The 24,730-nt window shown below is 41.8% G+C and overlaps 1 protein-coding gene across 4 annotated transcripts in view; it reads right to left on the bottom strand.

The window, feature by feature from the left end:
* The window catches only part of kcnh1b (potassium voltage-gated channel, subfamily H (eag-related), member 1b), a 102,961-nt gene that overhangs the window by 42,616 nt on the left and 35,615 nt on the right, over positions 1-24,730 (bottom strand). For 3 of the 4 annotated variants that reach the window (XM_026172009.1, XM_026172012.1, XM_026172010.1), the window contains exons 8-9: positions 14,080-14,279; positions 12,532-12,784 (exon numbers count right to left, since the gene is read on the bottom strand). In XM_026172009.1, coding sequence (XP_026027794.1) covers positions 12,532-12,784; positions 14,080-14,279 — 453 coding nt within the window. Of the gene's footprint in view, positions 1-11,580; positions 11,608-12,531; positions 12,785-14,079; positions 14,280-24,730 lie in introns of those variants that run through there. The other variant, XM_026172013.1, reaches the window with a different exon arrangement.

Here is a 24,730-nt window from a genome sequence, read left to right as displayed (position 1 = left end):
ACTGTAACCTGGACGTGTGTCCCTCTATCTATAAAGAGATGATCTATACTGCTCGCCCAAGTGCAATGTCTACAATATCCGAATCTAGGTTTGGGAAGGAGATTGGCGGTAGCAACTCTGTAAGAGCAATGAGACTTCCAACCCACATAACACGCACGACCACAGGTTTATGAAACAAAGTTTGCTTTATATATTTCCTTTTGGATCAGTTCCCTTTGCTCATCCTCAATGTAGGGATATCTTCAAATGCAGTAACCATCTCAAATGCATCACAAAAATAATTGAAACAATCAAAATAGATGTAAGACAAGAAACACAATATTTCAACACCCCAAAGAAAAGGAAAAAGAAAAGAAAATAGCACGTGAGTGTCCAGTTCCTTATGGTGTCAGTTTATTCAGTTACCCACTGTCCTGGGTTAAGAACTGAAAACGACCTGAATCTCAGGCGGAGAAAAAGTAGCAAAGAAAATGATAAGGTATCTCTCAGGTGGGCTTCCTTTTGTTTTTTCCCTACCGCCCTCCTGGTACGGCAGGCATCAACGTGTCGGCGTCCTGACACAGAGAAGGCCTCCACAGCAGCAACAGTGTCTTAGACCCACGATACCAGCTCCTCACTTGGCACCCATGGAACTGTACCTCAAAAAAAAACCAGTCAGAATAGTTCAAAAAAGTTCGAAGAAATACTCCGGCTCCTTTCAGGTAGGTACCCGTCTGTGGTTCACCGCTAACGACAGCTCTCTCACAAATGTTAATTAAACCTCTTTCCTCTCTTTCAACTGGAAAAAACCGTGCTCCGCGGCAGCATGGAGTTTTTCCTTGCCGTCCTTTTTCCTCTACACCACACCTTCACGTGCACTGAGCCGCAGATGGTGCCTTCAGGGCAAGCCCGGAAATTAAACTATCAGACAAGGACTACGATGCATTCAAAGAACCCTGTACTTCTGATTGCTGTAAATCTTACCAGGGTTACAATACTGTAAAAAGTTAGCACAACAAAAATAAACTACACCTAAACTTGGTTTATATCTGACCCAGGTCATAACTTCTTACCTGAAGTTCAGTTCCCCTGATACCTTTTACCGCTGGCCGCCCCAGGTCTCTCCTTCTCCTGTCTCACCTTTCTCTCATCCACCTGCTGGCCTCCACCACTTGCTAATGTAACTGAATCTGTGGAAGCTCCGCCATGTCACCACCAAACAGTTGAGTTATTTTTTACACATCTGCCAGCATCTGGCCAATCCACCACCTTTCATTGTTTATACCGTTACGAAAAAAAACGAAACGAAACGAAAAATCTCCATCTGCCCACCGAGTCCAGCTATAGCTGCATATGTGTTTAGTAGTAATTTCTTTTTGTAGCGGGCTAGCAAAACAACCATTTTCAAGGGCATTGCCATATTGGAATCCCGACTTCTCTGACGAGGCTAACCAGAATGCCATTTACTCGAGTGTGACATCATTCCCAGGTCCGTGTTCTGATTTCCGAGGTAAGTCGAATGCAACACACGAAGTAACAAATAACAACCCTATCTAAATCCCAGTAACGATTAACACATTCTTGATTTTGGCATAATAACTAGTTACCGTGCTCGTTACCACAATAATAACGTAGTTACTGTAAAGCGTTACTTAATAACGCGTTATTCCCTACACTGATAACAGTGCACTTAAAGAAAACATGTAGAGTTTCATCTCTTAGGAGGGGGGTCTAAATTTTTTTATACATTGATGATTTAATACTGTTCTCCTTTTAAGCCGGCCTGCAAGATTGAAACTAAAGTGTTGTAAAATACCTCACTGACAACAGTCACAAAGTACGCCTCTCCAAATTAAAATGGGCTTTGGATCACACATCAGATGGAATGTACTTGTGGGTAAAAAGGATTGCAGCGATCCAACTCATTCCAAAATCACAAGGAATTTATTTTATTTTATAAATGAATTTCATTTATTTATTTTTTGACATGATGTCATGAGATGCTCCAATATCAGCAATGATACATGGGAGGGGACTGACTGGACATGACAGATTACAGCGGACTGATGACACCCAGACAAAACTTTTACTGATTTAAAACTACAGACTCCACCTAGTTTGAATTACCCTTTTGCTGTAGGAGCAGGGGGAATGACAGAGAACAGACGGTCAAAAGACATTGTAGGTTCACATGAGCTTGTGGGCCATTCAGACTCAACCCTTTAGCTCCCACATTATATTCTGTGTCACTGATTCCTGTAAAAAAAACATGTATTTACTAGCTGCATGTTGGTTATGGTATCACTTTGTATTTATTAAAAAATATCACAGTTAAAGGTCATTGCTTCTCCCATATGATTTTATAGGAGCCTTTTCTGGAATCTGGGCATTCAGAGCTGACCCATAGGACGTGCCACTGGCTAACTCTGAGGGTCTTTGTGGATGATTCAGCATCATGCAACCCAAAATATAAAGCAGGATAGCAGTGGTCACAGATCACCATAGCATGAGGGGATGCTCAGGTGGCAGAGCAGATCACCTACTAACCGAAAGGTTGGTGATTTGGTTTCCCGGTGTGCTCCAGGTTGCATGCATGAGTTTGTGAGCGAGGCAGGTTGTATAGAGAGCTGAGCTTATATTGACTCAAAGATTCTATTTTTCTGCCAGTTATAGGGTGGATCATGGGGCAGAGCCAGGAGTCAAACAGAATATGGAAATTAGACCACAGAATTAACATGAAAACCAAACTAACTTCATCTCTTAACACAGATTTACGGGCCAAGAGTCAAGATACCCAGGAGGAGAAGCCCTGATGTTGCCCAAAAGACAATTCATCTAACTTTTTTCCTTTACTCATTCTCCTTATGATGGCAAAAAAGGGATGGCACAACAAATACATGGTACAACTCTTGTATGCCCAGATAAGCCTTTTGATAACCTATAAATAGACTATTATAATTATAGTATGCAAATTTTACAGCTACTTTACTAACAAATTACTTGTGCACATTCTGTGTAGCAGCTACTTTAATATGGTGATGCCAATTCCTGACACCTTAGAAACCTGCCTCAAATCCCTCCCTTGTCCTCCTTACTCATTTCCCCAGTAAATATAACAACTACAGCTGTAAGTTCCTTTGTGAATTCTACTGAATTCTAAAACTCTAAAAAAAGAATTCTATGGTCTGTCTGTGAAGGTCCTCGGTCATCCCGGTCATTGTAGTCTAAGGAGCTTGGAAAGAAAAGTATCTGGACTTCTATAAGTTTCTTGAAGGCGTTTCACCTCTCACCTGAGAAGCTTCTTCAGTTCTAAGAGCAATTGGTACAGAGTCACAGATTTTTAAGCCCTGTTGGGAGTGTCCATAAGAGTGTTGTGGACCCCCTATTTATCCTCTGCTTAATCACAAGAGTCAAGGTAAACAATATATACGCGGAGTTTTTTCCTCAATAGTTTCGTCACATTTACTGTTTAAGGACAGCACTAGCAAGCACTCTCTGCTTATGACCAAAAAATAAAAAAACAAAACAAAAAACAGCCTGTTCGTGTTGGTGGAAAAATGTACAATGTCGACCAATCAAAAATGATATGGCAACATGACATTTGGTTGTTTAGGGAGAGGGGGAAGTTTTAGGAGTGACGGCGAGAGAGAGAGAGAGAGAGAGAAAGACAGACAGACAGCAGAAAAAGAGAGCGAGCGAGTTTTGAAATGTGAGAGATTTGTGACGTTTAGCGTGTTTGGAGTGTGTAGTTAATGTGTAGTGTTGTGGATAGTTTTGTGTTGTGTGTCAGAACAATGAGGCGACTAGGGATGGGTACCGACATAAACGGTAGTAACCAGACCGAAAAGCAGCGCACATTTCGGTGCTTTATTTCGGTGCTTTTTTTTCCTGAGCTGTGATACACTTCTAGCCAATCATTTTACGTTTCCGAGGATAGTAGGCGGGTCCAGGTACGTACGTTCTTTTAGAGCAGAGCTACAGATTAAAAATGCCCAAGGCGAAGCGGTCAAAAGTCTGGCTGTACTTCACAGCAAAATATGCAAACTCAGCAGCAACAAGTGCTTTAAGCTGATACTGTGATACTGTCAAAGGAAGTAACACCAAGAATCCGATGAAACACCTGGCGACGCATAGCGTTTTTTTTAAAAGCCCAGAAATGCGCCGTATTTGATAGCTTGCTGCGAGACCTCACACCGAGCGCATCTACTGCGGGTGTGGTGCCTGTTATCGGACCCAGAGTTAGCAACATCCCCAAAAACCCGAAGAGGAGAGTCCTGGCCCCTAGCCCTGCCAGTGTAGCAGAAATGATGAGGATGATGATGCAGCAGCAGCCGTTCTTCTCTGCGGGAGTAGCTTAATGTTGTTCGTGTGTAATTTACGTTGAGTAGGCTAACCACGTTATTACATTAATGCATGTAAGGTGAACTAGCAAACATCATCATAGCTACATGCGGCTGTCTTCTTGTTTGATGGCAGATACTCCCTTCACCCTGGCCAAAAAGGCTAAAATGACCAAAGAAGAAGTGGAAAACAGTTAAACATGAGAGGTTTTTGGACAAAGTTTGTGTTTTTTCCATTGTTTAAGCACTGCTTCCAGCCAAGAGTGATACCATATATGCCCCATAGCTGCAGAAAAGGCTAACATTGTTATCTTTTTACAAAAAAAAAACAACAGCTGAACATGAGAGGTTTTTGGACCAATTTTGTGTTCTCCATTCTTTAAGCACCGGTTCGAGCACCGTTTAAGCACCGGCACGGTTTCAAAAATACCGGTTTGGCACCGGTATCGGATAAAACCTAAACGATACCCATCCCTAGAGGCGACTGCGGTCTCCAGGTAGAAACAGGAGTGATACACCTGCTGCTGTCAGACCTGCAGGTATCAGGCTGTGATGTTCTCCTTTATAGTGGACAGAAAAATTTTTTTTTGGAGTGGCACAAATAATTTGTGTGGCATCTTATTGAATGCAGAACAGCTGATTGTTATGTAAATAGTTTGAAATGGTTATTTGAAAAAGGGTAAAAGGTAAATAGCTGCAAATAACTTTGTTGTTTGCAAAACTTGTGCATAGGATTTTAAAATTGACAATTTATAATTGCATTTAAAGTTATGAAATATGATTCATTAAACATGTTTGTGGTTGTTACAATAAAAATATAACTTTTTCTACTCGGATTTTATGTTTTTTGTCTGATTTTTAGATCAATTGTGTTAATAGAGTATGTCAAAATGAAAACATGACTGTAAATTCAGACCTGTGAGGTTGTGCTGAAAAGAATGATACCAAACAAGGCAAAGTAAATAGTTTTTAAAGGTAAAATGTAGAGGTAAAATCAAAAGTAGTTAAAAATGGCCAATTATACCCTGGACACCAGAGGGTTAAACATTACGCAATAGTTACTTTTCAAGTAATTAATTAATTAATTAATTTGAGAATATTGTAAATCAGTTACTAACTTTTTTAAAGAAGTAAAGGAAAGGAAAAACACCACATATATATTGTTTATCATGACTCTGGTTTTACGTGGCCTATCAACACAATTTAAAAACTGGTATATATCACCTTGTTGCTTTGACATCTTAAAGTGGTCATGTGATTGGCTTACCATGACTACTTTATTCCTCCTCAGTCAAACAGCAGCACTCATGCAGTTGTTTTGCCCCCTTATATTCAGGTGTTGTGCCAAAAAGCGATCGTTTGCCAGAAAGTGATTGCCGTCCACGGGAGTGCAAGCAGCTGTTTAAAACTATAGCGCCCAGATTACTTACATAGTAAGCTACTTCCGTGCAACTGATATAAGATGAGGTAAGCTGAACAAAGCTTCAGCCGTCTGTTTGTTGAAAAATAGTAATGCGACTGCACCACATTTTCTTGTTAGTAACTGTAATGGCGTTGTAACGATAGAAATAGTAATTAGTTAGATTACTCGTTACTGAAAAAAGTAACGCCGTTAGTAACACCGTTACTTGTAACACCATTATTCCCATCACTGCTGATCAGTAAGATAACCTGTGTTATAGAGTCTAAAAGCTGCTGGTAAGAATGACCTGCAGTAGCACTTCTTCCAAGACTGTGGGTGTAAAAGTACACTGCTGAACGAGCTGCTCAGTGTGAGGTGTTGTCCATGATGGATCTTAGCTTAGACAACATCCTCTCCTCCCCAACCTGCTCAATGGACTTCAGCGGCCAGTCCAGGACAGAGCTGGCACTCTTGACCAATTTGTTGAGTTTCCCCCTGCCCCTCTCTGCCATTCCACCACTCCAGCAGACCGCAGCCTAAAAGATGGCAGACGCCACCACAGTGTCATAAAACGTCCTTAGAAGTGTTCTGTTCACCCCGAAGGATCTCAGCCACCGTTGCAGGTGGAGTCAACTTAGACCCTTTCTGTAGAGTGCATTTGTGTTCGTGGACCAGTCCAGTTTGTTATTGAGGTGAACCACCAGGTATTTATACTCCTCCACCGTTTCAATGCCGAAACCCTGGATGTTCACTGGTGTAATAGGGGTTGTCTTCTTGCTGAAGTCAATCTGTGGTATTGATGCAAAGTTGGTTCTGTTCACAGCAGCTGACGAAGTCATTGATGACCCCTCCTGTATTCCAGTTTGTTTCCCTTTGACACCTGACCCACAATGGCGGTGTCGTTTGAGAACTTCTGGAGATGGCAAGTGTCCGTGTTATAACTGAAATCTGCAGCGTGCAGGGTGAAGAGGAAAGGGGCGAGTACTGTTCCTTGTGGGGGCCCGGTGCTACAGACTACCACCTCAGACACACAGTCCTGCAGCCTCACATACTGGGGTCTAACCCACTGCAGCTTCCCCCTTAGCACTGAGGGTTGGATTGTGTTGAAGGCACGGGAGAAATGAAAAAACATGACTCTCACAGTGCACCTGGTGCTCTCCAGATGAGAGAAGGCCCAATGCAGCAGGTAGATGATGTTCGGCTGGTAGGCAAACTGCAGCGGGTCTAGGTCTCTCCCGACTAATGGGCGAAGGTGGTGTAGTATGATCCTCTCCGTGGTCTTCATCAGGTGTGAAGTCAGTGCAAAGGGTCTGAAGTGGTTCGGCTCCTTGGGGTGCGTTGTCTTTGGGACCGGCACCACGCAGGAGGTCTTCCACAGAATGGGGACCCTCTCCAGACAGAGACTGAGGTTAAAGATGTATGTGATAGCCTCATAAAGTTGATCTGCACAGTCCCTCAATAGTCTGGAGCTGATTCCATCTGGACCCGTGGCCTACCTGGTTTTCATCTTCCTCAGCTGACTCTCTGTTCATTCCCTCTGTGTTTCCAGATCTGAAAGCCCTCCAAAAATTGTGGCATAGGCACACTTTTTTCAGGTCATCTCTGAATAAGCCTATGATTCAGAAGTTCATTCATGAGGATGATTGCAATTGGGTTGCTGGTAAGACCTGTTTACAGTGTAGGAGGTGCTCCAGTCATCCACAGGATTTTCTCCCTTTCTCCCAGAGTTGCTGTCCAGCAGAAAGCTGTGGGGTTGCTGGACCTGATTAAAGAAAGCTGGGAGGAAGGTACAAGCCTGGCTAAGAATACGATTCAATACATGCTGGACCTGAGAGCAAAGCTGCACACATTGGGGAGGTTATGACCTTTAGTGGTCACGTGGCAAATGGGTGAGGTAGACTATGAGGTGGTGCGGTGAAACAGAGGTGGAGCCACACAGGTATATCACCTCAATCTCCTAGAAACATGGAGAGATGCTGAGAGGCTTCTCTGATGAGTCTGAAGGAGAGAGATTAGTTGGGGCCAGAGGTGCCAAATTCGATCATTCCCATCTTCCTCCATTGTGATGACCATCTCACACAGGTCCAGAGAGCAGATGTTGCTACACTGCAACAGGAGTTTGTAGATGTGTTCCCCTCTGCCCAGCCATATGATTCCCATGGAGTGCCCCTTTGAAACACAGCCTGGTGTGACCCTGCGTTCACAACCTTACAGGTTACCTGAGCACAAGAGACAAATGGTTCAAAAGGAGTTGGCTGAAATGCTAAAGCTGGGAGTAATAGAAGAGTCACACAGCACGTGGTGTAGCCCCATTGTTTTTGGAGTAAAGAAAGATGGGGCTATATGGTTCTGTGTTGAATATCTCAAGGTGAATGAGATCTCAGAGTTTGATGCCACGGGTCGACGAGCTCCTGGACTGGTTAGGCACTGCTCACTTTTTGTTACAATGCTTCTCCGGTTTGGCTTGTGTCAGATCCCCAGCGCCTCATGGACCGCATGCTGTGTCCACAAGCTACATATACTGCTTCTACCTAGATGATGTTGTCATCCACAGTGAGACCTGGGTGGAGCATGTGCAGTGGGTGGCAGGGGAGACTGGCTTTCGCAGCCGGTGAGCATCTTCTAATCATGCCTTCCCTATTTCAGTAGTGGCCATGCCGGAAAGGAAAAAGGAGTTGTGATAGTGTATTACACAGACAGATTTTCTCAGTCCAAATAATATTTTCCCAAAAGACTAATCAAGATGTTTTTTGGGCAAATGTGAAATGAAACTTTGTGCTCTTTTTGGTCAGCAGTACATCACAAGGTTTGGACAGCTGATGTGTGACCTTTTTCTATATTCTAGTGGTAGATGAATAGTAATAATAGTGGTAGATGAACATTTGACTCTAAAATGTATGTTTCAGGGTTCCTGGGTTGTTGATCCAGTGTTTTCAGTTTGTTTATGTTCACTGTTTATAGTCCATGTGTTTCCTGTCTTAGTGTGGTAACCTTCTGACTATGTGCATTATGTCTAGTTCCACGTCCTGTTGTGATTAGTTACATTAAGTTCAGCTGTGTACTCAACACTCTCTTATCACCATCATCATTAGCCTGTGTATTTAAGTCCTCAGTTTCCCTCAGTTCCTTGTCTTGTCATTGTAGTTGTCAATTCCGCATGTGTATTTCAGTTCAGTTTGTCCCTGCTTCGTCTCTGCTGCCAGACGTTTCCGCACCTGCTAGTCCTGCTTCATCTCCACCACCCACAGCTCCCATGCCATCGCCTGTAGCTCCTCCACCCGCGACTCCCACATCGTCACCTGCAGCTCCTCTACCCGCAGCTCCCACGCCATCGCCTGCAGGATCCACCTCGTCTGGTCCTGCATGCCAGCCACCTGCCAAGCTGCCCAACAGCCTCCATTCACAGCTTGCCCTGTGTCACTGCCATTTTCTATGCGGGCCGTCCTCTGGATTGGCTCTAGCGCTGCTGTTGGCCATGGGGCTGCCCGACTGAACTGATTCATCTCAGCTGCTGGCCATGGGGCTGCCCACCTGAACTGATTCAACTCAGCCGCTGGCCACGTGGCAACCCACCAGAACTAATCAATTTTAGACAGCCTTCGTTCTCATCATGCAGAAAGTAACAAATAATCTGCCAAGTGTGTGTGTCTAACTAGAAGCAATAGCGTTTGAAAGACACCATTGATCTGTTATTTATATTTGGTCCACATAGTGTGGAGGGTTAATAGCACTACTATGAGAGCGTACAATGGACAATAAATCATTTTTGTTTCAACAAATGGGCTATAAGAAATGTACAAATTAGTTACTCAGCAATGGGGAAGGTGTAATATAATTAGCTCACAAATTAGCCTATAATTAGCTCATTTGCCTAATTATAGGCCAACTTCCAACCTTCCTTTTATCTAAAAAAAATTGTGAAAGAGTAGTGGTAAAACAGCTAACTTATCATCTGAAGAGGAATGGAGTTTTTTCCTATCTGTGCTAGGATCAATTCTGTTTCCATTATATATTGTTCTCTTACGCAATATCAATAAAAGGCATAGCATACATTTTCACTCCTATGCAGGTACCCAGCTTTATCTAGCCACAAACCAGATGATACACATCAATTAGTTAAACTATAGGACTGCCTTAAGACACAAAGGCCTGGATGATCTCTAATGCTTCTAAATTCATATAAAACTAAAACTCCTAAATATCTTTGAATTTTTGAACAGGATATGACCTGCAATTTGCATATTAAATTAACATGTAGGATTCCTTTCTTTCATATACACAATGTTTCTAAATTAGAAACATCTTTTCTCAGGGTGATCCTGAAAAACGAGGTCAGGCAAGGTTAGACTTCTTGACTACTGGAATTCATTATTATCAGCAGAGGCGGAGCCAGACATTTGAAACACCCGGGGCTTAGCCCTAAAGGGTAGTATGCATGTGGTTTTTTTTTTTTTTTTTTTTTTTTGGGGGAGGGGGGGGGGGGGGGGTTAGAAATGACTGAAAGATTAATAGGCTCTGTTTTGAGTTTTGTTCAAAAAAGAATGACTTCATATAGGGAAAAATATATATCACATGTGCAGGACATCTTAAACTAGTTTTTTAATTAAGCAGCAAGGCAGAACAAAATCAGGGCTGTATCAAGACACAGGGACTAAACCCCAATTCAACCAGACCCAGAACTGATCCGGAATTAAAACAGGACTACAACAGTTCAAAATCAGGACTACTGAGGACTTAACCAAGACAGAACCAGAATCAGAACTAGATGATAGTAGCACTAAAAATCATCATAGACCTGCACTACACTTATTTTTTAATTCCACCAAAGTACAATATTTAGATTGAGGAAAGTTTATATAATTATTTATCCTTGTTGTGCGAACAAGCCTGCATAACTTAATAAATATAGAATTTGAAAAATAGCAAACCTAAAAAGAAACACTAGGTACGAGATACATGAGGACCTATGATACGGTGATACTTTTGGCAAATGACCATTTGACTAACATGTGTGTCTCACCTGCTCTTGTTCATCTCTGTTCTGTCCTCATTCTCCATCTCCCTCTCTGTTCCTCTCTCTCCCTCTTTGTGCTGACAATCATCAAATATACAGTTGAAACCACATATTTATGTACTGTTCAGATCAAAACACAAACACTTTTTAATTGTAACATCAAATCGGACTAAATGTTTATTTTTTTAGATTGATAAATATAAAAAACATATTTGTTAACTTTAAGAGCAAAGAGAGAAACTATCTGTATTTCTTAATTGCAAATGGCACCAAATTGTATTCAAACTGAGCCACACTTATGGAGCTCCACAGTTCTTTTCCTGGTGTTTTGGTTGACATCTCTTGATTTTCCCATTTCAAAAAAACAGGCTCTGTGTTTTGCCTTATATGCATCCACAGCTGTGCCACCAGTTTACTCACATGGACTCTACTAACCAATCAGAAGCTTCTTCAGCTCAGAATGGAATCGTCTGGAGTTTCTTACTAATTAACAATAAACTTAATGTATATGTACTCCTAAATTTGATCAAAGTGATAAAAAATAGACTGCTCTGTCTCTCTTTATTCTGACATTTAACTAATTCAAAATATATTTCAATATTTATCTAAAACAAAAGTTTACTCTAAATTGATGTTGTACAGTAAAAATATTTTGTGTTTTCTCCCTAAAGTGTAAATATCTGGTTACAAATGTGAATATCCTGCTGTGTACTGAAATCCCTCTTGTTTTGCATAGAAATATACTGAACAACATACAAAGCATAATATATAAAATAACATTTACCTGAGTTTTTTCTTTGAAAGAACCCTCTAATGTCCATTCTTATATTTCAGTACATAACTGAAACCGATTTAGTCGGGGAGGGTAAGAACTGAAAATATGAAATAAACACACGTAAGCTAAGACTCTAAAAAAATAGCATTTGTTCGGCTTTTCATTTCGCCATTTGTTGATTCACTTGAAGAGCGAGTAACGTAATATTGGTCAAGTGATCAGTTTGATATCAATCTTTCGTGATGCACCGTCATATTTACATTATTTGTACGGTATGAATGATTTTCTTTGGTAACTGGTCAAACTTAAGCTCTCCTTAGTATGGCTGGCTCCGTTTCTCCAACAGCGGACACAGGCAGCAGCTGCCCCGCCCCCTCGCTCAGTCACTTAGTGCCTGAGCTCGGATCATACCAATATCAGGGGGGATTCACGCACAGTCGTAAATTCCCACAGTGTGCACTATGTGCTTCGAATATTGTGTGTACTTTTTGTTTTATACAGTTGTCAGCCAGACATCTAACTATGAAAAAATTACACTCCAAAAGACCCCGGGCTTCTGACAAAACAACCCGGGCTTAAGCCCAGTAAGCCACCCCCACGCTCCGCCCCTGATTATCAGGCTGTCCTAAAGACTCCTTTAAAAGCCTTCCGTTGATCCAAAATACTGCAGAAAGAGTAGGGGATGAGAACTAGAAACGGAGAGCTATTTTTGACAAATCATAAAGTTAGGACTAGATCAGGTGAACATGAATCCTCCCTTAGTTATGCTGCAGTAGCTCTAGGCTACTTAGATACCATTAATTGCTGCCTCTCTTCCACAGCATGTCTTTTGTCCGGTCTTCCCCACTCTCATCCCCTATGGTCGCGGCAGATGGCTGCCCCTTCATGAGCTGGGTTCTGCTACAGGTTTCTTCCTGCTTAAAAGCAAGTTTTTCCTTCCCACTGTCACACTGTCTTTTAAAAAGACTAAAGCTTCATTTTTTAACAATCTTAGCCTTATTCTCTAACTGAAGACCCTCACCTAAAATGGCCACCACCTCATCGTCCTGGATGACCTCCAGCGATCCTGACACGACGAAGCAAAGGCTGTCCACGCTCTCTCCAGCATGATAGATAAGGTCACCAGGGGCACTGTGGATGGTCTGAAACTCCATGGCCAGAGCCCGCAGGCAGCCATCACTGGCCAGGCGAAATGCCGGGTGTTCCTTAAACACCTTCCTGTTGAGGTGGACACAGATGTCTGCTCGCATGTCCTTTGGACAAATCTGCAGCACCTGCAAACAGAGTTAGACCAAGGTGACGTCACACAGAGCCAGATAAATAATGATCATTGCTAAAATGTCATCAGTAGTTATATTCAGGATTTCCTAAGCTGACGTGAAAACAGAAATACAGTTAATGCAGACATAATGATGCTGCCCTTTTTATGCTTCATTTCCATGCTGATGAACTACATTCTACTTACTGTTCACCAGCAGTTCACCAGCAACTTTTGAAACTTATGAAATCCTTAAGATTGTTTTTCACTGTATCATCAAAACATTTAAAAACTAATATCAATAAAAACTGAAGTTGCACATGGAATAAACATTGTTCCACTGCCAAACCTTTTGGTCATGACTGCCTGAAGTATTGACTAAGTACAGGATTGGCTGTGGCACCTTCCTGATGTATTCATGGATCTTTGTTGTTTTATCCTGGACAACAAAGACACTAACTAGTTCTTGGCCTCCTTCCTTCTCTTTAGCATACAGTCTCAAGATGCTCGATTTAGGGTTTATACCCTCCATGCATGGTAATCAGCTTTGTTGTCTTGATGTCAGTGGCTTCTATGTCCTCCTTTGGCCATATTATTATTCCAGCAAGGTATCCGGTGGCCAGTGGGGCATAAGTGTCGATTGCCCAGATCTTGTTCATTCCATTCAGCTGACTGCTCAGGACTTGTCTTACTCTTTGCAGGTATTTAGTGGTTGCAGTTTTCGTAGCAGCCTCTTCATGGAAATATATTGTGATTTATTTGTGCAGAAGAGTATGAATGGTTCCATCCATCCATCCATCCATTCGCTTCCGCTTATCCTTTTCAGGGTCGCGGGGGGCGCTGGAGCCTATCCCAGCTGTCATAGGGCGAGAGGCAGGGTACACCCTGGACAGGTCGCCAGTCTGTCGCAGGGCCAACACACAGGGACAGACAACCATTCGCACTCACATTCATTCGCACATTCACACCTAGTGACAATTTGGATTTTCCAATTAACCTATCCCCACAAGCTGCATGTCTTTGGACGGTGGGAGGAAGCCGGAGTACCCGGAGGGAACCCACGCAAACACGGGGAGAACATGCAAACTCCACACAGAAAGACCCCGGCCTGGTGTTGGAAATGAATGGTTCCATTTTTTCAAAACTAACTTAAAAATTTAAGAATTCTGGTTTCAGTTTGGTTGGGCAGTGATGCTACTGCTAAAACTGTAGCTATAACTGTATAGAAGCAAAAATTCATAATAAATAAAAATACAACCACAACCAGCTGTTTCACTTCCAATAACACAATGATTTGGACTGAATTCTTACCTTGTCAGTATCAATGCCTCTTGACATGGACCAGGTGGACACAATGTAGTCCATCACACGCTCACTCAAGCCTTTAGGGACCTGGTAGAGCTTGAGGAAGTCTCTCACACTGTTGAGCATCTCATGGTACCTGTTGGTGTTGGCATACATCTGCTGGAAGATGGTGGTGACGTTACCAAAAATGGTGGCATACAGCAGCGCTGTAAACAGAGGAGAAAAAACATTAAGTTCTTATACTTCTCTACAAAACCTACTGTTACATTGTAGATGTTATATTGTCAAACCTGTCTTTATTATTCACAAAACAGAATTTCAGTGTCGCAGCAATCACTTCAGTCACTTGTAGATGTGCTCAAATACCATATTATAAGACATGAAATGCTAAAAACTTATTGTGTTACAGAATAAGTTTAAACAGAAAATACAAAAATGTGAAGACCATACGAAAGTCCAGTATGAGATGCATGAAATGCCTTTATCCATTAACTATCTAATTCCATTGACCACTGCCACAGTCATGCGAATAAACTCTGCTTAAGCTGACAGAGGACTCTGAAGAGTCTTTTGATTCAAACAACGACAAATTACTCTGATAAATAATATGAAGGCGTCACATCAGACCATAGAAGATCTAACTCATCAGTCCAGGAATCTGCAGTCAATTTTCACTTACAGCCCTGTGACTGCTCTGTCAATGACGAGGATGCACACATCCTTGACAGGGAGGAATGCTGGTTGAGGCCATTTATATGAAAAGGGAAAGACCGTCTCTGAATCGCAGAGGGTACATCTTTCACCATCTCCCAATGCAGTGACTGCATCCTCTCTGTCAATGGCGCCCATGGCCATTGATCAATGGTCACTGATCAATGGTCAGTGGTCACTAACATATTAATGACCATGAAACTGACCTCACGGCCCACTTTTAATCAGTGGTGCTAGGTTGGGTAGGAAATTTCTATCCATAGCAATGCTAGAATACTTGTACAAGTTGTCTGAAATTTCTGAAACTCCTCATTATATCAGCTACAAATAGCTCCTCATTTAGCTCCTAGTTCAAAGAGATTGAAGTGAAAGATAATAAAAAGTGACAGGTTTTTGAAAGTTTTTTTGAAATCAACAGCAGAGAAAAGACCAGATTTGTAAAAGCACATCAACATGTTGTGTGATTCACTTAATAGACCTCAAAACACTCTTTGAAATAACAATGACAAAGAAGTGTTCCGGAAAGAAACATAATTTCAGTTTTATCATCTGTTTACTTTCTGTTAATCAGGCACTTAAATGTAAATGCTCAATAGTTGCAACTGATTTTTTATGGTTTAAGGTTTTTGTTCAGTGAAATCACAGTAGAGGACGGTGCAGAAGTTTAGTAATCTTACAGCATTGAAAGGTTTGAATCTCCTTGCTGACTCTGGCCTTTTTTTGTGGAGTTTTAATGTTCTTACTGTGTCTGTGTGGGTGCTCTGGCTTCCTCCCACAGTCCTAACATATGCTTATAACATATACCAAGTTAACTGGGATTCTAAATTGATCATCATTTTTGTTATAAAGCGCCGTGTGACTGTTTTTAACTGTGGCTTGTGTACTACATTACAGGACTGGCATTCATTTTGTGCTGTAAATCATACAGAGACATTCATTTCCCAGCCCAGACTAACATATTAAAAAAGACAAAATCTCTGATTAGCTATTCTCACCTCATGTAAGTGATCATTTGAGAGGTGCTCTAAGCAAGAGGACATTTCTAGCAAACAGGCATTTTTTTTTACTCTAAAGATGTTTCTTTGGAAAGTTCTGTTGTATTTCCTACAAGGTAATGAACGTGTGCACTGGTGTTTCTCTGTATAAAAAAATTAACCTTTAGCAAATCCACAGCTCAGCCCATCAGTTGAGCCCATACAGTCTATCCCTGACTCAGCTGCTCTCCCTCACTGCCTGTCAGCAGTATGCACTCTGGGTCATCAGATCAATGCCGACCCCATCCAGCATGCAGCAGGAGCCTGCTGTCATCCACTATGAACACAGTCAAAGTGTGGAGCTGACCGCAGCATAGAGAACTTGCTGTGACCTCCCGAAAGGTTACTGTGCAGCCTCAGCACAGAGGTGGAGCTGAGTTGGTGTTAAAACAATAACAGCAGGTTCAGAACAGATGCCAGGTCTATAGGTCCACTACTGAGCTGTTGTGCGCAGCAGTTAAGATGTTTCTTATTTTGTAACATTAATTTATTCACAAACACACTCAAAGCTGAAACTTCTCTCCCATCTACCAAAGCAGTCAAGCTGCTTTAAAAAAAAAAACTTAACTAACTTAACTAGTTAACTTCATGTTAAATGACTGTTAACAAACTTGTCTTCTGTGCCTTTTTCAAGTTTCAAGCCTTCTCTATGTCTATTCCTCGCCACTTCCCAATTCTTATGTACAGTCGTGCAAATATTTGTGATAGGTCATGCTGGGTTATTGTGGATTTGGGTGTCTTCCACTTGGAGTTCTTCTCACTGAATAAAACATGTGTGATTTGATCGCTGAGTTTACTGAGCCTGCTTTTGGGTCCTTTTAGTTGCGCAGGCCTCTGGGCTGCCCTGTGACAGTACAGACTGGTCAAGCCATGGACCCAACAGACCCGGTTCGCTCTGCAATTGCCAAGCAAGGTGTGTAATTAGGACAATATGAACAGGTTCTACAACATCTAACTGAACAATGTAAATCTATTGGGGGTAAGCAGGATGAGATCTTACCCAACATTTGGGAATGACAAACTGCAACTCACCCCGAGCTGGTTCTGTGCTGAACCAGGGGAGGAGCACTGGCTTAGGCTGAAGTGTTTCTCACGTTCTGTCCAGTTTCCATGTGTCCGTATGATGCTATTCTGGGTGAGTTTAAAAAGACCTTTTCTCATCTTGCTTTTGAGGGCAGTGCGGCAAAGAGATTAAATTAAATTAAATTAAATCTCAGGCAGGGAAACGCAGTACAGCAGAATTTATTATTGATTTTTGCACCGTGGGGTTTTCCATCATACCCTGAATGATCAGATGCAGGATCACCTGGCTTCCTGTGATGAGCTGGCCACATTCAAGGATTTGGTTGAGAGGAACTACTGAACCTAGTGATCTTTCTTCCTTTCCGCTCCCATTTCTCGTTCCGGTCCAGCTCCTTTGGCAGTTACTTCTGAAGAAAGGAAAAGGTACGAGGTATGGGGATACGGGTAGGCGGATCCACGGTTAGCTCTAAGCCCTGTCTAATGCTCCCTGTGACTATTAGCTTGCCCCGTGTGTCTCACTCATTGAATGCGCTCATAGATTTGGGCACTGAGCAGAGCTTAATCGACTTCGATTTCGTCAGTGAGCTTTGCCTTCCACTCACAAGACCCTCTGCAGTTTGCATACCAGCCCCACTTAAGGGGTGGACAATGCAGTGATACATCTGCTGCAGGGAGCGTATTACTCCCTCAACAGACACAACACCACAGTTCGGATAATGTTCTTTGACTTCTCTAGTGCCTTCAACACCATCTAGCCTGGGCTGCTGAGAGAGAAGTTGGAGGACATGCAGGTAGAGGCTCCACTGGTCCAGTGGATCAGCGACTACCTGACAGGCAGACCACAGTTTGTGAGACTGCAGAGCTGTGTGTCAGAGAGTCTGAACAGCAATATTGGAGCACTCCGGGGAACTGTTCTGTCCCCTTTCCTCTTCACCATCTATAGGGCCGACTTCAAGTACATCACAGACACTTGTCTCCTCCAGAAATTCTCTGATGACACGGCCATTATTGGAAGTGTGGGCATGGGAAGGGAAGAGAAGTACAGAGGACTGCTCAATCGTGAGGTGGTGTGAGGTGAGCCACCTGCAGATGAATGTGGCCAAAACAAAGGAGCTGATGGAGGACTTCTGAAGAAACAGATCCTGCATTGGTGAGACTGACGTCGAAATAGTCACATCCTACAAGTATCTGGGAGTTCATCTGGATCACAAGCTGGAGTCGTCTGCCAACACAGAAGCTGCCTACAAAAAGGGTTTGAGCTGATTTTACTTCCTATGAAGGCTCAGATCCTTATGCGGCAAGCTGCTCTATACGTTTTATCAGTCTGTTGTTGGGAGCACCATCTTCTTTGCTGGGGTGTGCTGAGGTGCGGGCATCAAAGAGAAGGACACAAAAAGACTGAACAAAGTCATCAGAAAGGCTGAGTCTGTTGCTAGCATGAAGCTTGCCACCCTGGAGGTGGTGATCAGTAACAAAATGCTGGGAAGAGTGCTGGCAATCATGGACAATGACTCCCACCCACTCCATAACACACTGGACAATCTGAAGAGCAGTTTCAGCAACATGTTCCTTCAACCTTGCTGCCTGAGGGAATGTTACAGGAGGTCGTTCCTTCCCACTGCTATCGGAATCTTTAATTTATCTACGTGGATCAGATCCACACATGTGGAACAGCATTAATCACACCTCAATGCACCCTGGTCACTTTTGTACACCATGACATATTTTCACACATATTTGTCTTTTTATATTTATATGTATATTTATGTTTATACCTATATCTCTATATTTATCTATTTATCTTAATATATATCTATCATAACTCTGTTTCTACACTCCTATTATATGAGTGCTTGTTGTTTGTTGTAAACATGCTGATATGACAACTTAATTTCCCTAAGTTTCTCCGATTCTGATTCCCTTGAATCACTCACCTTTTCCACATTCAGGTTACTAGACGCTCTATCATTCTAGGTTTCCCATAGTTAGAGAAACACAATCCCCACATAGGTCGTAAAATCTCTGTGTGGGCTCTGTTTTACAATGCTTGCTTGAAAACCGTCTTCATGTTAAAGCCGAAAAATGTAAGTGTGGTACTTTCCCATGAATCCCTGGCTAAGTCTGTGTTCCCCGCATGCTTCAAGAAATCCACAATCATCCCTTTGCCCAAGAACAACAAGCCCTCATGCCAGAATGACTACCGGCCAGTTGCACTGACTTCAGTGGTTACGGAGGTGTGCGAGACGCTGTTCAAGAACATTATCTCTTCCTCCATCCCAAACACCACAGATCCGCTCCAGTTCGCCTACTGACCCAACAGATCCACAGAGGATGCCATCGCCCATGCCCTGCACACCACCCTTAGCCACGTGGACAAGAAACAGAGTAACTATGTGAGACTGCTGTTTTTTGATTACAGTTCAGCGTTTAACACAAGAGTGCCCAGTAGACTGTTCACTAAGCTAAAGGATCTAGGACTCAACAGTCGTCTGTGTGCATGGGTGTTGGACTTCCTCACTGGCAGAACTCAGGTGGTGAGGGTGGGCAGGTGCATCTCGAACAGCATCACCATCAGCACGGGAGCGCCACAGGGGTGTGTACTGTCGCCAGTGCTTTACTCCCTCTATACTTCAGACTGTGTGGCCACCAGTGTTGGTCAAGTTACTTGAAAAAAGTAATCATCAACTAATTACTGATTACTTCCCAAAAAGTAATCCCGTTACTTTACTGATTACTTATTTACAAAAGTAATCAGTTACTTAGTTACTTATTTACTTTTTAAAACATGATTTATCCCCTAAATAGGTAATAAAGCAATAGATCTTTTAGTCCAATTCTACTTTTACTGCATAATCCATCATATAAAATGTAATCAAATGAAAAAGTCTCTTTTTAAACTTGTTTTATTTGTTTAACATTTAAACCTAATTTCTGCATTTTCCAGCATATAAAATAAAATAGTTTTTTGTGTTTACACTCACTCTATCAAATAGATGCACGTAAAACACAGCAGAAAATAAATAAAATCAAAGACTCAGCGGTCCTGTTGCTCTATTTTCACCTGTAAAGCAGGAGTGGGGTAGGCGGAGGTTTGCTCTGGTGCAGGTGTGCCGCAGCGGTCAGTGGAAGGATACGGCAGTTTCTCTGTGAATTACACATTGCTGTGGCAGCGTACTGTCGGTGCTTACTCAGACATTTAGGGTTTTTTTCGCTGTAAAAAGAAGTTTTCTTCCCACGCAGTGAGCAGCGGACGCTAATGTTTTTATCACTTTTTACAGAATCAAACTCAAAGTAAGGTCAGTACTTCCACGCTTTAAACGCTGCACGCTCATACTCTCTCCCGCACTCGTTATATTATCCATTTTTGATCTGCACACAGCTGTCGCCACGAATGTCGCACTCGCTTACGTCATTGACATGAGACACTCTCGCAAAAAAATCATGGTTTTAGTAACGCAGTAACGCACCGTGCTTACGGGAAAGTAACAGTAATCTAATTACCTTTTCTGCAATAGTAATCCCTTACTTTACACGTTACTCAAAAAAAGGAATCAGATTACAGTAACGCGTAGCCCATCTCTGGTGGCCACCCATGGCTCCAATACCATTGTGAAGTTTGCTGATAGCACAGTGGTGTTGGGCGGCCTACATGGATAAAGTGGATCTCCTCAGACCTGGCATGGTCTGCCCACATTCAGGTCTAATCCAAAAAGGCTAGGCAGTGCCTGTATCATCTCCGACAACTGAGGAAGTTCAGGGTCTCTCCAGGGATCCTCAGGACTTTCTATACAGGCACTGTGGAGAGCATCCTCCATCACATCACATCCTGGTATGGGAGCAGCTGTGTCAGAGAACTGATCCATATGGCAGAACGCTGCTGCAGGGAAATTGAAGGCACCATCCGTCTCACTCTCAGAGAGGAACCAGACCCTGGCACAGGTCTACCCAATCTTCAATATGTACCACGATCTACCCATGGAGCTGCCCTCCATTGGGTCACCCAGGTGTGAGTTGAACAACTTCGCTATTAAAACATCATTTCTGGTGGGTGTCATTGGTTTTCCAAAGGAGCACATTTTGTTCCGTCACATAAGCTACCTACAGCCACTGAGACCCCCCTGGATAGGAACGCTATTAGTTGAAAACTTGCCATATTTTTGCATGGTGCACAGTTTGTCCTCAATAAATTTGAGGAAACTACACAAATTGTAAATGAAAGAACAAAAGTCAGACCTAAAGCAGCAAATGAGCAGTATCTGAAAGACAAAAATTCAACAAAGACCTAAGTGACTATCAAGAAACATTTCTTAAAGAATTGAAATAGGGAGAAAAAGCTAGGCTATGTCACAATACAGAAAAGATGGACTGAAAATCAGTGGCAACAAGTTATGGAGTGATTAATACAAATTAGAAATTTTTGGTTCATTGTTAATATTTACAGAGGACATCAGGAGAGATGTACAAGATTGAGTGTTTACACCAATCTAATATAGTGAATGCGCTGTTATGGATGGGGCTGCATTTCAGCAAGTGGTGCTGGGGATTATAAATGCAGTGGCTTAATTTTTCAATATGACAAAGATCCGAAACACACTGCCAGTGCAGAAAAATTTGGATAGAGAAACACAAAATGGAATGATATTGGTCACGCAGTGACTCCACGGAGCTCAGGCTTCAACATTATTGAAGGGATCATTTTGACAGAAAACAAGTAAAGGCATTCAACCACCAAAGAACAGCTTTGGAATTACCTTTTTCCCAAAGATTGTTTCAAAAAATTACATGAAAGCGAAAGAGAGAAAGAAAGTTAAGGCTATGAAGGAATAAAGAATAAAGGATACAAATCTAGAATTGACTTTCAAGTTCATTAGGAAACGTTTTTGATTATGTCAAACATACTGTATTTTGATGTATGCTTTTCCATGTTTCAAGAAATTGCTGGACCTATTTACCATTTTTCTAGCAAAATACATAGAAATGGAGATGGCTCAAAACTTTTGCACATACATTTATCAGTATGAATGCATGTGTGTTTTTCACATTGGGCCATGTAGGTTTGTCCCCCCCCCCTTTAATAATAACATCTTCATTCACTGAATTTTGTGTTTATCTTTGTGAAATACTTAAATCTGTTTGATGATCTCAAACATTTAAGTGTGGTAAATATACCAAAAACAAATTTGGGAAATCATGAAGGGGACAAACACTTGTTCACACCACTGTAGATGGCTTCTTGCACTCCTCTTTTAAGCCATCTATCTTCTTCTTCTTATCCTTTAGATGCAGATAGACAGCTGAATTTTGTCTTGTTGAAGTGGCTCTTCTATGTTGTGCCATGGGTTTACTGAGTGGCTGTTTCTTTTCTCCAGTGTATGTCCGAGCCTCACCGTACTGCATAGCATACACTATTTTGTTTGTATGCTATGCAGCTATTTTGTTTAGCTTGCGTTTGGGAGTTTTCTCCTTGGGATTAACCAGTTTTTGTCTGAGGGTGTTGCTGGGTCTGAAGTACACTGGGATGTCATGCGTGAATAAAATTCTCTTGAGTTTCTCTGATAAACCTGATAAACAAAGAATGACAGTGTTGTTCCGTTTGTCATTCTGTTTGCCCAAAGTTGGTGTCAGACCTTCTCTCCTGTGCATCTTTGCTGATTTGATGAAGGCCCAGTTGGGTTTAACAGTTTTCTTTAGATGTGTGTGTTCCTTTTCTTTCCCTTCTGGCTTAGAGGGAGCGTTTTCTACCCAGTGTTGCAGGGTCCTTATTACTGCAAATTTGTGTTCCACAAGGTAGTGGGAGTCAAAGAGTAGGTACTGGTCTGTGTCTGTGGGCTTCGGGTAAACTTCAGTGTTAAGGTTTCCATTCTCCTCAATGTGCACTGCAAAAATGGCAAACTATTATTCTGTAACTACTGTACTCTGTACCACCATTTGGTTTTAGAGCTAAAGAAGATTCTTGGTTGAGAGATGAAATGTCCTCAAGAAACTTAAAGAAATTTCATGATGAGGTTCTTTCCAAGCTCCTTAGGCTACATAAAATGGTGAATCTCTTGGTATTATCACAGAAGTGATGAACAGATTTCAGTCCAGCATCTCTGATGTAGATATCACAGATGTAGAATGTTCTGGAAAGGAAATTAACCATCTATTTTTGTCTTTCCTGCAGATTCCAACCTGATATTGCAGTTAGCATTATAACTCTCTCACTCGTATTCCTAATGACCCAAACTGATTCTCCAGAGGCTTTCAGCCACTTTGTGGACAAGAAAGGTGTGCTAATTACAGCTTTCATTCCTTTCGTTCCTTGTGAATTCTAATAGGAAACCAAATGGTCTACCCAGACCAGACTGCTTGGTAGCTTCAATATAGTCTCAGTACAGCGTCTTTACAAGAGTTTCAAAGGGACAAGCTCTCACAGCCACATAAATCACTGCACACTCAAAAACAGCAACTAAAACTGGGTTAGAAATGGATTTTCATTAAACACTCTGGGGCCTAATTTCTGAGGTTTGCTGCCTAACAATGCCATCACAAATCAGATATTTTCATTATTTTCAATTTGCAAGCGAAGCTTTAGACACCTATTTCATTTGATTACCTTTTCTGCAACATTAGGTGTGTGAAGCTGATCTAGGCTAACAGACTGTAGATTCTGATATGACACAAGGTGACAGGAGCTTCCGATCAAGGAGACAAATTGTCAACCCTACAGCTCCTCATTCTTCAGCTCAGTGAGGAAAAGCTTTTACGTGCAGATGTCCTCTCTGCTCTGGAAAACAAGAAACTGTCTGCTTGCCTTTACTTTCAGCAGTTACATAAAATAGACTGTTATTTATAGTGCAAAGACAAAGACATTAGAATAGAAAGATTTATCTTCTGCAGAGTAGGAATGGGAACAGAACATTTTATGATATTGTTGGTGGGAAAAAGAAAAAGAAATGTATCTTCTGGAGAGTCTGAATACCAAGAGCAAATGCAATGGAAGCCTAACAATAGTTTCTGGGAGGGGTCAGCAATTCCGCAAGAAAAAAAGACAGTGGTATTGTCAGTGGTATTTCTAGTACACTAAACTAGATGGAGATGAATAGTTTTCTATATTTAAATTTATATATTTTCTATAAATATTTAAATACACTCAAGTTGGAGAACACAGGATGTTACATTAATTTTGCTTCGAAAGACAGTTGGAGGTCTAACAGGACAATTATCTATAAACTAAACCTGAACTTAAAAACACAGACATTGCACACAGTTCTGTGGTTTAAGTTTACCTAGTCCTACATTTATATACATTAATATAAACCAAACACACATAAGAATAGGACAGGATATTTGATCATTAAAATATTATTCACGTGTAGGTTGACTGACAGAGCTATGAATCATAATATCCTCTCTCTCTGGATGTTTCATTTTGACAGTGTTGTGAGAAGCTTTTGCTTATATTAACAATGACGGTAACAAAGGCTGTATGTTGTGAAAGGCCTCTCTGGTAGCAGCTGACTAGAGCTTAAAGAGCATGCTTTACCTCCTTACTTTTCAGGTGTACAGTATAACTACAGATATTCCAGGATTTACCAGGTTGGTTAAACATGGCAAAGCCTAGACTAAGACTTTACAGATTGCTGACACTGCCTTAATATCAATGGGGAGATGTTTGACAATCCAGTCAGAGTCATAAAGAACTAAAATAAGTTGTTTTGACAGGAAGAAATGATTTACGAGCAGTACAAAGAGAGTGCAAGAGATAATCTGGAGACTATAGAAAGAGACCTGGTCTCAGCATCATGGAGTCTGTCTGGTGTCATAAGGGGGAAAAAAGACACTGAGAGAGTCAAATCCACAGAAAAACTGGTAAGTTCAGCAATTTTCCTGCCAAGTACCTTGATAAA

This window comes from Astatotilapia calliptera, chromosome 6, assembly GCF_900246225.1.
Source record: "Astatotilapia calliptera chromosome 6, fAstCal1.2, whole genome shotgun sequence".
Taxonomy (NCBI): domain Eukaryota; kingdom Metazoa; phylum Chordata; class Actinopteri; order Cichliformes; family Cichlidae; genus Astatotilapia; species Astatotilapia calliptera.
Note: the sequence above shows the minus strand (reverse complement) of the source record. Positions and strands in the feature narration are given on the sequence as shown.